At 34.3% G+C, this 18,374-nt stretch overlaps 1 protein-coding gene across 2 annotated transcripts in view; it reads left to right on the top strand.

Annotated features, from left to right (window-relative positions):
* Positions 1 to 18,374, top strand: part of Wdr7 (WD repeat domain 7) — a 323,602-nt gene that overhangs the window by 5,393 nt on the left and 299,835 nt on the right. For both annotated transcript variants that reach the window (XM_076836770.2, XM_076836771.2), the window contains exons 2-3: positions 11,531 to 11,702; positions 16,980 to 17,086. In XM_076836770.2, coding sequence (XP_076692885.1) covers positions 11,544 to 11,702; positions 16,980 to 17,086 — 266 coding nt within the window. In that variant the 5' untranslated portion in view covers positions 11,531 to 11,543. The remainder of the gene's footprint in view (positions 1 to 11,530; positions 11,703 to 16,979; positions 17,087 to 18,374) is intronic.

The raw sequence follows: 18,374 nt of genomic DNA, 5'->3' as shown, positions 1-18,374 counted from the left end.
ATTATTACATTCAGTAAATCCTAAGGGTCCAAGTGGAGTTTTTATTTCCTTCTATTAAAGAATGTATGTATGTATATTATATTCATATTAACTCTTAAGTAAGATTAGATTTCTAATCTTATTTGAATCTGGGTATGTTAACTTCAATATATTAGTGATGTTTAATGAAATTGCAGGGGTTTTTGGCTCATGGTTGCTTTGGTTAGTGGGAGCCATAAAATGATGGAACAATAAAATTTTAGGGCAGTGGTTAGTTCAGGGCAGAAAAATTTCTGAAACGTGGGGCTTATTCTGTGAGCACTTTTGGAATAGAAAATTTCCAAAATATATGACTTTTAAACCATTATCTCCATTCAGCCTAGCAGTTGTAATTTATGGCTCTTCACTCTCACTGAAGATATTTTATGCATGCATATTTCTCTCTGAATGTTGATAGTTAGTATATGTCAGTGATAACAGAATGATAGAATGAGCTAGTTACCTTCTGTCTTGTATTTAAGTTTATTTATTTGGCTACCTTCCTTAAAGGATCTTTTTTTCCTAACTATTTCAAAAAGAAACAAATAAACCACCACTTGTGGGACTGAAAACTTCATGTAAATGAATAATAACTCTATTTACTTTAAGAAACAGTTTTGAAATTCATTAACTGCACTTAATTATGTCAGCTTATTTACTTCATAGGTCCTAAGATCTGTTTTATTGGTTATATGTCACATACAGAATAGAAAAGGCAAAGAAGGTAGACAAAACTTGTAGCTGGGGGAAAAACCAAGTAGTATGTTAAAAGGAATTTGATTAAGGAGCCCTATAATGATCGATGAGATTATCATAGAGAAATTATTTGATGGGACAGTTCTATAAACTCAAGATATACTTTGCATGTAAAATCAAGATATGCTTTATTTATTTGTTTTTGTGGTACTGGGGATCAAACTTAGGGCGCTTTACTACTGAGTGACATTCCCAGTCCTTTTTATTTTTTGTTTTGAGAAAGGGTTTCCATAAGTTGTGCAGGTTGGCCTTGAACTTGAAATCAACTTGCCTCAGGGTAGCTGGTATTACAAGCATTACCCGCTTGCATACAACTCTTTTTTAAAACAAGGCGAACATATATCATGAATTAGTTCATTTCTTCAACAAGTATTTGAATGTTTCTGATATGGCGGAAGTTTTAGGCACTGGTAATGCAGTAGAGAAAATGCAAATTTTCACCTTCATGTGCTTATGTTATAGCAGGAGAGACAGGTGATAAATAAATAAAACGTGGTGTGTTAAATGGTTGAAGTGCTTGTTTGGGTAGTGGACTTGATCATGCTAGTCAGGGAAAGCTTCACCAAAAAGGTGATGTTATAGCAGAGACATGAAATAGGTGAATGATTGTGCCATGGGGAAATCTAGGGTTCATTGTTCTGAAGTGAGATCCTGCTTGGTGTCTTTGAGGAGCACCAAGGAATCAGAGCATATGGAAAATAATAATCAAGGAGGAGGACAGCCAGCTCACTCCCGAAGCATAGGTTGTTATGTAGGTGGCTTTTATTCAGCTTTAGATGAGAAGCTAAGAAAGAATTTGAGATGTGATCACAATGTATTTTTTTTTTTTTTTTTTACATTAGCATCACTTCACATGCTGTGTTGAGACTGCGGGGTACAAGGATGGGAGGTGCTGGTGGTTCTGAATGGAGTGGTTGTAGTGAGGGTGTTGAGGAGGCTTTGGATTCTGAATACACTTTGAGGTATAGCCAGTAGCATTTGCTGAGGGATTGGGATGTGGAATGTGTGTGTGAGAGAGGAATTAAAGATGATTGTAGGATTTTGGCCTTGGTAGGTAGCTACAAAAATAGAGTTGCCATTAACTGAGGTGGGAAAGACTGTAGGAGAACACACTCTTTTGGGCAAGAAGACAGGGTCTCACTTTGGACCTGTCGTCAAGTTAGAGAATCTTTTTAGGATATGTTGGTTGGGAGCTGGATATGTGAATTTGAAGTTCAGAAGAGAGCCCTAAGATAGAAGTTGGGCTTCTATGTGTAGATGGTCTTTAAAGCTGAAAGACTTGAGATCAGTGAGGGAAGGAATGCTACTGGGGGAAAGGAGTGAAGGACTAACTAAGCTCTGGGTATGTTAATATTTAAAGTTTTTTTTAAAAAAAAAAAAGGAAGAAGAAAAATAAAGCCAGTGAAGTAGAAGAAAAGTCAGGAAAGTATGAAGACTTGGAGGCCAAGTAAAGAAGTGTTTCAAGGAGGGAGTATAAAGTTTGCTAAATGCTGCTGCTGATTCCAAGAAGATGAAGATTAGGAATTGACACTTGGTTTAGCAATGGGGAGATTATTGATGACCTGTCAAGACCAGTTTGTGAGGTACCTAGAGCACTTTTCTATAGAATATAGGGACATAGGTAATGCTATAAATAAGAACACTCTTAACTGGGAGAGATTATATATTTCTTCAAAATTTACAGCCAGTAAATGGGAGAGCTGGGTCTTTCCTTAGTGTGACTCTCAAACCTTCACACTAAACCTAGCATATTTTACTGTTCCCCTGATTAATTTGACAGTTCAGTTTCTAGTTTGGGAAATCATGTTTGTTTCTTCTTCTTTTAGGTAGTTTAATTCTGTTTATACACAGACATTTCACTGTCCAGTGTAGAATTTTGTGTGAGGGGAAAAGAAGAGAAATGTTTGGAGGTGCAGGTGAAATGAGAGGTGGGTCGCAGGAGAAAGTCACAGTTGATTGTGTCCTCAGTAAAGTCTTAGAAGACATAGTTTACTTTGAGCTTAATAACTGTTGAAATCCATGTCGATTGGTAATGGATAGAGCTTAAGTGGAAGAGCTCAGACATCCTAATGGCAGTTGCAGAAGTTTAAAACATGGTTTTTATGTCTTAAAATCTATGAATCACTTTGAAAATTGTGATTTATTTTTGACCAGCTAGCTCTGCAGTTCTTCAAATCCTGTAACTTATGTGCTCAGGGCTGTTTTAGCGATAAGAAATAAGTGTAGTCTTCTGTTACCATCTGCTCATTCCACATGTTCTTTTGAAATTGAATACTGGAACTTCCTTTAACAAAGCAGTTCTAAAGTGTCAGGTTCATTGAGAATGTATTATTTGCCACCCAAATAAGAAAGTATAGTCTATTTTAGCTTCTTAAGTGTTCGGAAGGTTGTGTCCCTGACAACTGTTTAATTCCAGAAACCCTTTTTTCTTCAAGGAAGCAGCTGAATACTGTAATTTCTTCAGTGTGTGTTATGGTTTAAATGTGAGGTGTCCCTCTGAAGCTCCTGAGTTAATGCAGGAACATTCAGAGGGGAAATGATTGGATTGCGAGAGCTGTAACTGAATAAGTCCATCCTAGTTTGAATGGGCTGACTGGGTAGTAATGTAGGCAGGTGAAAGTAGATCACTAGGGACATGTCCCAGAAAGGTGCATGTTTCCTGAGGTCCTTTCCCCTTCCTCTCTCTCTGCTTGCAAGCTGCTATGAGGTGAGCATTGCTCCTCTACATGCCTTCTGCCTCATCTTGGGCCCAGAGCAATGGAATTGGTGGACCAGGGATTAAACTCTGAAACTGTCATCCAAAATAAACTTTCTTCTTCTAAGTTGTCCTTGTTAGGTATTTTGGTCATTGCAACAAAAAGCTGAATGAGACAGCATGTTTTATGGTCTAACTAACTCATTGCACTGTAATAAACAAAGTCTTCATTATCTGTTTCAGTTTTTTTTTTCACCAAATCTTCAATAAATTGGTGCCAAATGCATGAGCAAAACAAAAATTAGTAATCTTAATGACCACTTCCTTTATCACATCATACTGTGATCTTGACTTGGACATGTTGTTTTGACAAATGATGTTGGAATGCTCTCTGACCATTTGAATAAAGCTTTGCAAGCTTTTCTTCCTTCATTGCTGCTGTGGCAAGAACATTTAGCTATTTTGTTTAGTCTCTGCTTCTCTTATTCCCCAGTGGTAAGAGGGTAATTGAGGCCTACTCGGGAGAGGGTTTGAGTTTGTTTTTTTTCACAAGTCACAGGGGCCTGCCTGGTGCAGAGGAAATACACAGACTGGGAAAATATCAATACTCCCATGAAAATGCTAAGAACTTAGGATAGAAATATATCTTACTTTGCGTTTGAGAGTTTGAAAAACAATGTGGAAAAATTAACATTGATCTGATACTTGATTTTTTAAATATATAATCTTAAGTATTTTGTAGTTTTTAGAAATCATATGAGATACCAATATCATGTGGGATATTGTGTAACAGAATAATCTTATCAGAATATTACTCCTTAGGTTATTGATAGTTTCAAAGGGAAAAACACTGAGTTACAGTGGAAATATCTGATAGCCACTACTTTAATCAATGGTCAAGTTGGCATCGCTGATATTAGGGCAGTGTGACATTATATGCTTCCCGGGGTGGGGTGATGCAGTGCGAAGCGTGCATCACCTGTGGAGTGTTCTTGCTAGAATGTTGACTTAGGCTTAATGAAGTTTAAGTTTAATGAAAATTTTCAGTTTATAAGAAAAACGATGATCATCATAAAAAGTCAGAAAAGTCTAAAATTTGGAAGATTGGGCAAGCAGTTTAGGTTCATGGGTGAGTAGATTCTGAGATGGAGATTAGCACTTGGTTTAATAGGGAGTTCTCTTGGGAAGCAGGTTTGGCCCAGGGTGAAAGTTGTGTTTTTATAAGTTTCAAAGAAATCTCAGTTGACCCTAGGGGCAGTTCTGAATGTAGAATGAGCCTTCAGAGATATCCTGAATTGGTGAGGAGACTGGGCCTTTGTATTTCTGCATCAGTCCTTGGATGTGGGATGTGTCCTGAGGAAGGGGCAAGAGCTTGGGCAAGTCATCTCTGGTTGGCTGAGGCCATCCGATTCGTTGTGGGTGCTGATGACCCATACCTATGTGCCAGGAGCTCTCTTCCTAGGTGGATGGTAAGTCCTTCATTCCTGAAGAAGGATGTGTTTCATTTCCCTCCCCTCCAACAACTCTTGCCCCAGATTCTCTTCCCTCTCTCAAGTGCCACTGATTCCAGCCAGCATGTGACTTTATACTGTAAGCACTACAGTTCCACTTATATTTCAGTGAGCAACGTGTTTTGGTAAATTCTTGATTAACCAGATTGCCAGGATAATGAAATTTCTTGTAAATGGAATTTTGTGGTAAACAAAGACAATGTGGACTAGTGAGAGATTTTCATTTTAGGAATCAGGAGATCTGTGTGCACCTTTGAACTCTGACATCAGTTTGCTGTGTGAGCTCAAAAGAGATTCTAATGGACCTAAATCCTAGATACCACCTGAATAAAAGTCTGCAGGATGGAAATGAGCTATACTTTTCTCCATTCGAGATTGGGAAATTGGATATTTTTTTATTCCAACTACAAAAGGCTTTCTTTTTCAAACAATTAAACATAAAAAAACAAAAGCAAAACAGCACTGACCCATCTCATAAACTTTTGAAATGACTGGTTTGGCAAAGGCTAATTGCATTCCTGCCAGTCACATGGGACACTTGTTATTGAGATCTCTTGTGCCATGTTGGGACCAGATTTTCTAAGGTATAATTTCTTTGAGACTCTTGCCTCCTTCCATTCTCACTCTCCTTTCTCCTTCTGCTTCTGCTTCCCTCCTTTCTCTTCTCACTCATCTTGGAAGGCTCATTCTTGTCCGTGACCTTACATACTTCATCAACCCCTGGAATTTATTGTTCTTTCTTTATGTCTTATTTTTTTTTTTACTGTTTTAGCTCTCATCATTTTAGTTAAGCTTCTTATCATTCTGTACCCAGGCTTATTACAGTAGCATTATATCTGGTGTCTCAGCAATTTTGCGTTAACCTAACCTTTATACTGTCTTAAAAACAACATATTACTGCTCTGTTTACATATATACTTATTGGACCATTAAATCTCACAATTTGGCTTAGTTGAAAATCAATATGAATCTTTGTAGTATTTTCACCTTTTACAAACCTTATAGTTAGTAAATTCTGGTTAAGTATAGAATAATTTATCTTAGTATTAAGGTAAATTCAGGTATTAGAATCTGAATTTATTGAGGACTTCTATGGGAATTAGTATCATGATCATAGTACCCCCTATTTTTTACTTAGAGTTGTTAGTATTTAAAAATACTTTTTCTTTTCTTTGATTCTGAGAGTACCATTGTATAAAACCTGTATCAAAACTCATATTGCATCCTTATCAACCTGATGTGTTAAACACCAAGTCTGTTGTATCTCTGAAATTATTTTCATGTTCATATTATTGTTCTCATTCTCACCAACAAACTTTATAATATATTTATTAAAGACATCCTATATGGCTGACACTATGTTAAGAATCATATGGTTGTGAATATATAGATTGTAGTTCTTGTTCTTAAGGAGCTTAAAGAGCAATATGGGAGAGACCTCTTAAACAGAGAGGCTGGAATTAAGTAGTGAGAAGTCAGGTAAAATCCAGCCTCTTTAAACTGGCTTAGCCAGCACGTTATGTTCTGATGCATAAATAAGACACTGCCCTGTGGGTTCTTCTCTCCTCATTCTGCCTGTTCATTCCTATTGTGAGCCCTGCTATTTTCTGTCAAGAAGGATTAGAAATCTTAACTCTGGGGCTTTCAACATGTGATTCCTTGAGCTTCTTCCTTGGTTCATTTCTACTCATTCTATTCATTTCTTTCTTTCTTTTTTTTTAATGGATCTTTCTTTTAATTTATTTATCATGTGGTGCTGAGGATCGAACCCAGGGCCTCACACTTCCAGGTAAGTGCTCTACCACTGAGCCACAACTCCAGCCCTCATTCCATTCATTTCTTTTTTTAGACTTCCCATTTTGTTTATTTACTTACTTATTTATTCTAATTTTTTATATATGACAGCAAAATGCATTACATTTCAGATTACAAATATAAAACACAATTTTTCATATTTCTGGTTGTACATCAATTATAGTCACACCATTCATGTCTTCATACATGTACTTAGGGTGATGATGTGTATCTCATTCTACTGTCTTTTCTACCCCCATGTCCCTCCTTCCTCTCCTATTTCTTTGCCCTATCTAAAGTTTGTCTAATCCTCCCATGCTCCCTGGCCCCAACCCTATTATGAATCAGCATCCTTATATAAGAGAAAACGTTCGGCATTTGGTTTTTTGGAATTGACGAACTTCACTTAGCATTATATTCTTTAACTCTACCCATTTACCTGCAAATGTCATAATTTTATTCTGCTTTATTGCTGAATAATATTCCATTGTGTGCTTTCTTTATCCATTCATCGACTGAAGGGCATCTAAGTTAGTTCCACATTTTAGCTATTGTGAATTGTGCTGCTATAAACATTGATGTGGCTGTGTCCCCTGTAGTATGCAGTTTTTAAGTCCTTTGAGTATACACTGAGGAGTAGGATAGCTGGGTCAAAAATCTTAACACCAAAAAAACCCCAAATAACCCAATCAATAAACGGGCCATCGAACTGAACAGACACTTCTCAGAAGATGATATACAATCAATCAACAAATATATGAACAAATGTTCAACATCTCTAGCAATTAGAGAAATGCAAATCAAAACTACTCTGAGATGTCATCTCATTCCATTTATTTCTTAGGGAAATCCTTCCTGGACGCCTGAAATCTTGGTTAGGGAATCCATCTTTTGTGCTTTCATGTCTTAAGACGATGGTAGTTTTGTTAGTTTGCATGTTGTGTAAGCCACATTGGGTTTTGTGTCACTTTTTATTCCTTGTAATATTCTACACCTACCACCATGTAGGCTTACAATGGAAACTTGGGAAATGCTGCTCTAAAATAAAAATGAATTATTGTTATTTTAAGATCAGAACTTAATTTGAAAGTTATTTTAGTATTGAGATGAAAGTTTGTAATATTTCTAACAAATCATGCAGAACAAATTGCCATATTTTCACTGTAAATTTCCATAATTTGAATTGCATTATACAGCTGGTACTTTTATGTTGTGGCAGAAAGTGAATGAAAGATGTTGACCTGTTGAAAAGTCCAACCTTACTAAATGTTAAGTGATAGTGCTGGAAGAAACCAGTAGATGTGCAAGCAGGGTGTGAACTAGCAAAATCTGTTTTTTTAAAAAATAATCTTTACTGAGCATCTGCCATGTGCTAGGTGTTATGCTAGTTGCATTTCATCTGTGGTCCCTAAATCTTCATCTTTATGAAAGCTTTCTGAGAGGAGCTGTTATTATCCCTCCTTGTGGGAAAATGAGTACTTCAGAGAGAATTTTGCTGAAATCACATTGAAGAGCCAAAAATTGAATATAGGTCTTCTGATTGTCAGTCTAATGTTTTTTAGTTATTATTTTTGTTGTTGACTGAAGTACAATTTTATTATTTCTATAAAGAACTAAAAAATATACCTGAAATTAAAGTCATCAAGAGATGACCAACATTTTCTCTCTTAAGATCCTTTTTTTTTGATTTGATTTTTTGACTTAAAATTTTTATTAATTATAGTCTTGATGAGAAAACTAAGCCTTAGAAATAAGATGGTGTGATCAAAGACTATAGAATTAGTGGCAGAAGGAGAAAGTAGGATCTAGAACTCTTGATGTTTGACTTTGGAACTTTATCTTTTAAACATTTTTGGTAGACATCTCTAAGTGTAACATGATCCAGATTTTGATATGAACACAAATGCAAATGGAATGTTCATAGTATTCATCTGTTTTTTAGAAGCATTTAGTCTTAGAATATATCAAATTTATTAGATAATGCTAAAATTTGAAATACAGCATTTCCCTGAATGTCTTAGTTATAAAATATAATAAAATATAGATTTATTACATGTGTGATTTTTTTTTTTTTGAGTTTCTGTTAAAGTTAATACCATACATATTATTTAGACTTTGGCTTGCTCATTTTTTGCTTTTGGCTTTTTCCATGAAAATAGTTTTTTTTTTTTTTTTTTTTTAATTTCAGTGAATCCTGTTCTGTGACTTGTTTAATATAAAACTTTTTTGGGATATATCCAGTTTTCTTCAAACAATAGATGATAATGTTGGAAACATTGAGAATGAATTATTAACAAATAAATAGACTAGTTGAATGTTGACATCTGAAAAACTATATGCTCCACATTTCCACTGACCTTTTTTCCCTTTAGGAAAAAACTCTCTTATGGTGCCAATTTAGAATGTCTTGGCTTATTGGTTATTGAGAGAAATTCGAATTTAAATATCTGTGCTCTAATCAATAATTAGATCCTATCTAATTTGCCCATTTTGGGGTTAAATTAGTTGCTTAGACCTAGATTTAAGGGGCTGCTGCTTCACTGGTAGTCTTGTTTAATCCTTCTTAGAAGCATTTGTGCTGTCCTCATAAACTCTGTTATCCTTTATTTCACAATATTTCATTGTTGCTTCTGTGGATTTTCTAGTTTCAATTTTATTTTGTTATAAGGTTTTTAAAGTTTAAGAAAAAAATATTGTAGACATTTAGTACCATATGCAGCTTGGGTCTGGATCCCTTGCTTTCTCTTTCATCCAGGCAGAATGCCCTCCCTTCCAGTCCTCAGGAGCCTGGAGAAGTGGTGTTCTTTGCAGAGCTCATCAGGAGGTGTTCAATGCCTTGGGCTTGTTTACTTACAGGAGAGAAACCTTCTTTGGTGATGTAATTGAAAGCTGAGTGTTGTCACCATGGAAAAATGAGCTCCTTCCAGATTCTCTTTTCCAGAAAGTCATTGTTGGAAATGCTTCACAGCCAAAAAACATGCTGTTCCAAATTTATTAAAATTGGTTCATAGCTTAGTTCTGTTTTCTAATATCAAATAGGAATATGGAAATGCTTATTAGTGTGATGGTAGTTTATGAAACTGTCATGACACAAATAGGGTAAGTAGGGTTTTCTTAATAGGAAGTGGTTACTTTGAATAATAATAATAATAATAATAATAATAATAATAATAATAACTATTTGGCAGTATTGGGGATTGAACACAGGGTTGCTCTACGTGTGAGCTGCCTCCCCAACCCTTTTAATTTTTTAAAATTTTGATATAGAGTATCACTAAGTTGCTGGTTTCAAACTTGGGATCCTTCTGCTTAGCCTCCTGAGGCACTGGGATAACAGGCATGTGCCACTGTGCCAGGTGTATTTTGAATGTTTTCTTTAAATGTGTACCTTGTACTTGAGCAAAAATGATGAGTTGTTTTTTCGGGGGGATGGGTGGGAACCAAATTGATGAAAGCTATGCTTTCTAACAATAGCAAAAAAGGATATAATATGGGTTGTTTTGGGTAAGCATTCCAGTGTTCTTCATATTTTTTTACTTGATTCATTTTCATTTTCATGATCTTTTCTTTGACCATCTGTTAGACTGTAGGTGACTCCTAATAAGATCTGTCAGAGTCCACTTTTCTGTGGAGCCCTCCTTGTCTATTCTAGTCTTTCTAACTTCTCTGAACTTGTCTATTATTTTATTCTTAATCACATAATTTATAACACTTAAATGTTGTTTTACCAATTAAATTTTAATTTTGTTAATGAAGGAATAATTCTTTCTGTTTGTACTCTTCTTTAAGAGGTATATTCTAGTATATGCTGGTTAATTATCTCAAATCTAAATCCTCTCATATTACGGAGATAAGAGTCTGAAAAGAAATTCTTTCCCCTAAGATTTAGGACTTAACATGGAAGGGTGTCTGTGACCTCTGGACATAACAGGTTTGGAATAAATGTGTCCAAATGATTTTCTCACTGAGCATACTCTGTTGAATGTTTAGCACACTATAAAATGTCCTGAGTTCTTGGGCATTGCTATTTACTACTGGTTTGGAGACATGGACTCCATCTCTTGTCACTTCATGACACTTTGCCTCAGTGACTCTGTGGAAGAAGAAGTGATCATAGTACTTATCTTATGATTTTTTGAAGGAATAATTGAAATAATTTTTATTTATATATATACAATGCTTGGGAGAATTCCTGGCATTTCTAAAATTCTTGATAATTCTGGTCTGGCGGTGGGGATATAATTAATCTGTGTGGACTTGCTGAGCACTGTTTTTGTATTTGATTTGAATTATTTGAGGAGGCAGATGATTTGGGGTTAGAGGGCAGGATTTGCACTTGGGCTCCTTGACTTGCTGCTTCTGGGTTTTAGGGTGAATATGTTTATGCCTCATTTTCTACCCTGCCAGCCTGGAAAGACTCATTTTGAGATTTAAAATGAAATATATATATACATAAAAGTGCATCATCTAAATAGTACTAAATATGAGTATTGAATCATTGACTTTTCATTAGCAAATTTTAAAAATCGTGAATGTCTACAGTGAAGATTTGTGTCTAATTTTTTTAATTAAAGAATCTGGGATGTGATCAATTAGTCATATTTGTTTGGAAATAACACATTTTTAAGTGGTCAGAATATACTACCAGGAATATATGCTTATTTTCAAATTGTACAACTTGGCTTTGTAATAAAGATATATAACATGTTTTAGAGGCTAATATTGTAATATCATATTATTCTTACAACATTTTCAGGTTTGAAAACACAATGGCAGGAAACAGCCTTGTTCTACCCATTGTGCTTTGGGGACGCAAAGCACCAACGCATTGTGTCTCCGCTGTGCTTTTAACAGATGATGGGGCCACAATTGTAACTGGATGCCATGATGGACAAATATGTCTCTGGGATCTTTCAGTAGAATTAGAAGTGAGTATTGAATTATTTGTTGTACATCCTAAATTCAAGAAGCTACTTATTAGAAAATTACACAGTACTGGAATTATACTTGAATTCGTAATACTTTTCTGCAAAATATGTTATGGTTAAATTACTTGTATGCAGATTATCTGTTTACATTATTATAATTGATGTCTGCTGGGTTTTAGCAATTTTTGAATATAATGTCTACTGTAAGTCACTTAATATTTATTATATTTAGGATATTTTAAAAGATTATAATACATAAAGAAAGAGATTTTTGGATGTATTGACAAACAGTATAAGGGGATGTGGCTTAGTGATAGAGCACTTGCCTTGCATATGTAAGGTTCCGGGTTCAGTCCTCAGCACTGTAGAAAACAACAAACAGATAAAAAACAGTTCAAAACATACCTTCTAAAGTAAATGTTTTGAAGATGGCATAACTTTTTATAAAAATCACATATGGATTTCTAAAATCACTATGTATTTATTGTTATTCCTTTGCCCATTTAGAAAAAAAATTAAGGCTTTTTCTTTGCTTATGTTTTAATATTGGTTATTTTTTGATTATTGGTTTATAGGATTTCTTTTTCTTCTGTTTTCAATGTTGCTAGGGACTGAACACAGGACTTCATGCATGGTAGGCAAGCACTCTACCACTGAGATATGTCCCCAGCACTAAACTGTAGGGATTCTCTATATGTTCTTGGTACAGATCCATTAACAGATATTTAGCTTGCAAATATCTTCTCCCATTTTGTGCATTATTTTTCACTTTCTTGATGTTATTTCTTTCTTTTCTTTTTTAAAAATATTTTTTAGTTATGAGTGGATCTTTTATTTATTTATAGGGTGCTAAGGATCAAACTCAGGGCCTCAAATATGTCAGGCAAGCGCCTGTACCACTGAACCACGACTCCAGCCCCTTGATGTTGTTTTTTAAAGCACAAAGTATTTTAATATTGATGAGGTCTAAATTATCTAGTTTCCTTTTATTTTGTTTTTGTTAAGGAGATTATTCTCTCATTGAATGGTGTTGGTACTCTTGTGAAAAATAAGTTGAGTATAGATGCATGGATCTTTATCTGAGTCTCAATTCTATTCCATTGTTTTCTATGTCTGTTCCTATACCATGTAATACTGTCTTGATTATTATTGCTTTATATTAAATTTTGAAATTGAAATATATGAATCCTTCAATATTGCTCTTATTTTTTACGATTGTTTTGGCTATATAAGGGTCACTTGAATTTTCATACAAATTTTAGGATCAACTTGTCAATATCTATAAAGAAATCATTTGGGTTTTTGATAGGGAATATATTGAATTTATGTATCAGTTTGGGGAATATTGCCATATTAAGTTTTATGATGTGTAAACGGGTATCTTTCCATTTATTTAGATATTAATTTTTTCCAACATTATTTTGTAGTTTTCAGAGTATAAATTTTGTACTTCTGTAATGATATTTATTTCTCAGAATTTAGTTTCTAATCTGTTACAAATAGAATCATTTTATTTTCTGTTGTTCATTGATAAGGTATAGAAATGCGATTGAATTTGGTATTGATGATTGATGATTTTTATGAGAGAGGTGACAGTTGAAATGAAGTGCACAGCACTCAGGTTGATAAGAGCAAGAAACCATTCACAGTGATAGGGAACCTTAAGTGTATGAATGCAGGTAGGTTGGTTGCTCTTTATGTAGAAATGCGGAAATTTCTTCATGCTTCTACAATTTTTTTTTCAGAAAAATAAACAAGGTCCTCAGTTGACAGTGTGGACAGGGGAGTTCCCGCTGGAGGTTTAAGGAGAGATAAGTTGCTTACCTGGGAGGTTTAGGAGTATGAGTAGATTAGGCAGGACTGCTGGATAGCACTCAAGGATCCTGTAAAATTAGATGTCATCAATTGCATATGAAAACAGATGGTGGTGTAGTGTTTCCACCCACCTTCAGTTTCTTGGGTATAAGTCCCAGCCAAAGAGAGAGCCAGGTTTAACTAGGATAAAGTTTTCCTAGCAAGCTTAACGGGAGAGATTGCAGTTAAGGCTTGATTGTTTTATGCAGGGTAGTAATTATGATGTACCGTGGACTTTTAAGTTGGGTAGTGGGGTTGAAGGATAATGGATAGTGCAGTTGTGGTAGAATGAGATGGAATTGAGGTTTTAGGGGGACTCAAGAATTGTTGGGACTTGAAATGGAGGGAATTAAAATGGCAGGAGGTAGTGATTAGAAGGAGAGGTGCCAAATAAAATTCTAGAGTAGAAGGCAGTACAGTGGGTATTACCAAGATCATTGGAGGTAAGGAGGTTAGAAGTGAGGCCTGAGTACTACTACAAACCTTTTCTGAGAAGATAGTAAAACAGCGAGAAGTAAGATACTAGAAGCAATGGAGAGTGAAATGGTGAGCCAAGTGTTAGAGGCTTCAAGAGATGAGGGTGAGTAACTGTTATTTGTAATGAATATAATAAGGTAGGTGCTGATTGGTATAAGAAATCTTTTGTGTTTCTACATAAAGAGCAACCAACCTACCTGCATTCATACAAAAGTGCTAAGAGTTGGAGGAGGAAAAACCAGAAGTTCTGGAGCTTAGAATGAGGGGCAAAGAAGACAGTCTTCTTTCAGGCATTGTAGTACACGTGATAGAGGAAAAAATCACCACCAGTTGAGAGGGTTTCAGTGGAGGCTGTCCTCGGGGGAATTCCAGGTTTTGATTAGAGCAAGGAGTTTGAAAGCTATATTCAGAAGTGCCGTTGACACTATAGAGAATTTTGCTGAGGGTTGATTGTTCTTGTGTTTGGAGAGGCCAGGAAGGAGGAATTGGGGGAAAATGACTGGATCACATTGGCGAGTATACAGAACATGTGAGGATTAATATTGACAAGTAATATTCAGAAAGTGATCAGTTAAATCCAAACTTATTAGTTTAACAATAATTGGCATTTAAAATTCTAGGCACTTGGATACAAAGGTAATATTACAAACCACATTTCTTGCACTTAGAAAGCTTGGCCTAATTGTTTTGGGAGGTTGCATTGGATTTTCTGCTCTTGACTCATGAGAGAGGATATCAAGCAATACACCAGGTGTGGTAAAAGTATACTTTATACAGGGTCTTGCCTATTTAACACAAGGTTGGGGTAAGGTTGTTATTAATCAATACGAAGGATTGATTAATGAATGATAATCATAGCATCTCAGGTAGTAGCGAAAAACAGCTAAAGGGAATTTAAAAAAAGAGAAGTGCAGAATGATGGTTGAGTGGCCTCAAAGCCTCTGACTGGAATATCAGTGTTATAATTTATGTTTAAGACCTGGCATGGCATATCCCATCTTTTTATTCTTGCCTTGCCAGTGATAACTTGATAACTTTTGCTTCTGAACTGTGTGATCATTGATGATGAATGAATAATCTTTATGGATTGGTCAAACATTATTTTATGATATTTCTTTGGTCTGATTAAGTGTGAAATATTTCATTACTAACTATGATGTAACAAATTTTTGTAGAATATGCTAGGATATAAATAAAAGGTACAAATGTAATAATCTAACATATTTTTTCTCTAATAATGCTTATTTCCTCTGGAATTTTTGTCTTTTGTTTCATATTGTTTTGTTTACTGGAGACAAGGTTTCACTATATGGCCCAGGTTGGTCCTGAACTCCTGGCTCAAGTGATCCTCTTGTCCCAGCCTCCCCAATATCTGGATTCGAGGTGCAGGCTACTGCACTCAGCTCCTGGAAGTATCTGGATGTTTGACCAAAGTAGTTTCGATCTAGCACTGATATTAGGCACAGATGTATTTTGGGGTGGTTATCTCCTTATCATGATTATTCTTCCTTTCTTTGCTATTTAGTGGTCGTTCAGAATAGTTTCTTAAAATCTTTTCTTTTTAATGCCCCAGAAAACTTTTGTTTAATAAATTTTTGTTCTTTAAAGACACATTGATTTATGAAAATATTACATCGATGTTTTCTATTTTTTGGCTAACACTGTACTTACGAAAGTATGGTCAGATTATAGTTACATTTATATAACTTTTTGTTTTTATCTGATGATAGTAGAGCCATATGCTTTTGTTTTAGTGTACAATGATCTATTTTCAATTTTTAGCAATAGGGTTGCTTTTTGGTATTTTTACCTTATGTATTATGACCATGCTATATTTTTAGAAGGATTTTCTTTATATCTGATTATGTTGTCTATGAATAAAGGTAGTTTTACTTTTTCCTTTATAGCATGTATGCCTTTTTAAATCCTTTTTATTGCCCCCATTGATAGACAATTACAAAATGGATACCATGGAGGGTATTTAAATGGAGGGAATTTAAAGATATTGGTCATATTCTGTTTCTTAAACTGTGTGTTGGATGTTGCTATTCAGTTTATTCTTTGTATCCAATGTATGTTGTAAATATTATTTGCATGTAATAAATATTTAATAAAAATACATTCTGAAGTAACCTGAACAACTTATGCCATTTGGTACAAATTTATGTCAATTTTATATGACACATAAAAATTGTACATATTTATGGGTTATCATGTGATGTTATATTTTCTTTTTTTCTAATGTATTTATAACTAATAGCAGAATACATAGTAAGCAGGGAGTTTTTTCTTTTGGAATATTTCTTCCATTGTCTAAACTTATAGGAAGATATTTGAATTATGGTTTTAAGATGTGAATTTTATACTATTAGTGATTTTATAATACTTTTATTATGAATTTGGAAGCTGATTGCCTGACTGTTTTAGAATAGTAATATTAAGCCAGCCTTTCCACTAGACACTGTCTCTACACCAGTGCTTCATCAAGGTTCTTCTTCCTGACAGTTAATACTACTAGTAGCTTTTAGAAGGGTACCTGCCTTCTGTGTTGGGGGTTATGAATCCAGAGACTCTTAAAGCTTTTTCAGATCAGTGATATTTAAAAATAAGTGAGGCCAGATTATCCTGTTTTATATATTAATTTAGATTCTTAACCTCCTTTCCCAGCATACTGCCTTAGTTTGAATCTTCGCTGTCTCTCTCCATCTGATCACATAGTAGTATAGCCTCTTGTCATTCCAACTTTGACCTCAGAACTACCATGAAAGGATGATTGTGAGCATTATATGGATTAGAGTTCACTGTTTACTCCTAGTTTTTAGTGTTCTGAGCAAATTTTCTCAAATCTGTATCTGTATGTGTATATCAAATATTTAACATGATTACTAATCAAAAGGTTGGTTTTTTAAATGTGATATTTACACCAGCAAATTTTTGCATTTCTAGGTTAATCCTCGAGCACTGTTATTTGGTCACACAGCAGCAATCACTTGTTTGTCTAAAGCTTGTGCTTCCAGTGACAAACAGTATATTGTGAGTGCATCTGCAAGTGGGTAAGTATTCTGTTTTTGGTTTTGGTCAGCTTTCTCTTTTTTCTAAAATTTTACATATTTTTAAAAACTTGTTTTTTAATTTGCACAAAAGAATTGTACAATTTATGGGTTACTATGTGATATTTTATATTTTTTTACTTATGTCTTTATAACTAGTATTGTGTGTTAGTAAATAGGGAATTTTGTTTGCTTATTTGTTTGTTTCTTTTGGAGTTATCTTCTTCCATTGTCTAAACATAAAGGAAGATATTTGAATGATGGTTTTAAGGATATGAATTTTATACTGTTAATTATTTTGGAATACTTCCATTGTAATTTATGATTCTTTCTTTGCCTTGATTTTGAGAAACTCAGAATACTATAAAAGTTAAAGTATGATCTCCTTGGCATTGTTATTGAGTCAATAGACAACTTCAAGAATTTTTAAAAAATCCTCAATGATGCTAGACTGGAATATATTTGGGAGATGAAGCTATGATAAAGTTTATGAAGTTATATATAGCTATGATAAAGTTTATGAAGTTTATAATGTTTATGAAGTTATATACACATTAACTGTGTGTTCCTAAGTCTTAGAACATAGCTTGCTTTTGGAGAAGTAGGTCTTTAAATAGTAATAGCATTAGGGCTCAGAGTTTGAGGAACTTAAAAAATATTTTTGGTACTTTGAAAATTGTATATTGATCCCATGTACTATTGAAGCAGGTTAGGGAATCTGAAGAAAATTAGACATTATTCTCCTTCTTTCCCAATAGTTTATGAATTAGAAGAGAACCTTGTGTAATTTTTTGGAACAAGAAGAGAAAATGTCAGGCAACAATGTAGAACCTTTGGTCAATGAAAGGAAAATTTACAATTGAATGCTTGTTATAAATTGAGTGTTCTTTGAAAAATTATGTCAGGTGAGATGTAAGAAAATTATACTGTAAGGATATCCTGGTAATATCAGGATCATTGCATTTTATTAATATTTTCTTCTGTTAACTCTTATTTCTTCAAAATAAAAAGCATAATTGACATTTCTAATTTTTAACGTTGCTTCTTTATTTTGTGATATAAATTTTGTGTGTGTGTATGTGTAGTGTGTGTGCACTTAATAAATTTGCAATTAATTCAGAATCAAAACTGGAATATTATATTTAATTTGCAAAGGATTGGAATTCAGTTGACTTCAACTTTGGCTTGTTTTTTGTAGTGCTGCATTTCAAGCTGCATTTAACAAATGGCAGTGCTCAGTAATTTAAATTAAAAGTCCATGTCTTGTTTTTGTCACTTCTTGTCATGTGAA

The sequence above is a fragment of the Callospermophilus lateralis genome, chromosome 17, assembly GCF_048772815.1.
Source record: "Callospermophilus lateralis isolate mCalLat2 chromosome 17, mCalLat2.hap1, whole genome shotgun sequence".
Classification (NCBI taxonomy): Eukaryota; Metazoa; Chordata; class Mammalia; order Rodentia; family Sciuridae; genus Callospermophilus; species Callospermophilus lateralis.
Note: the sequence above shows the minus strand (reverse complement) of the source record. Positions and strands in the feature narration are given on the sequence as shown.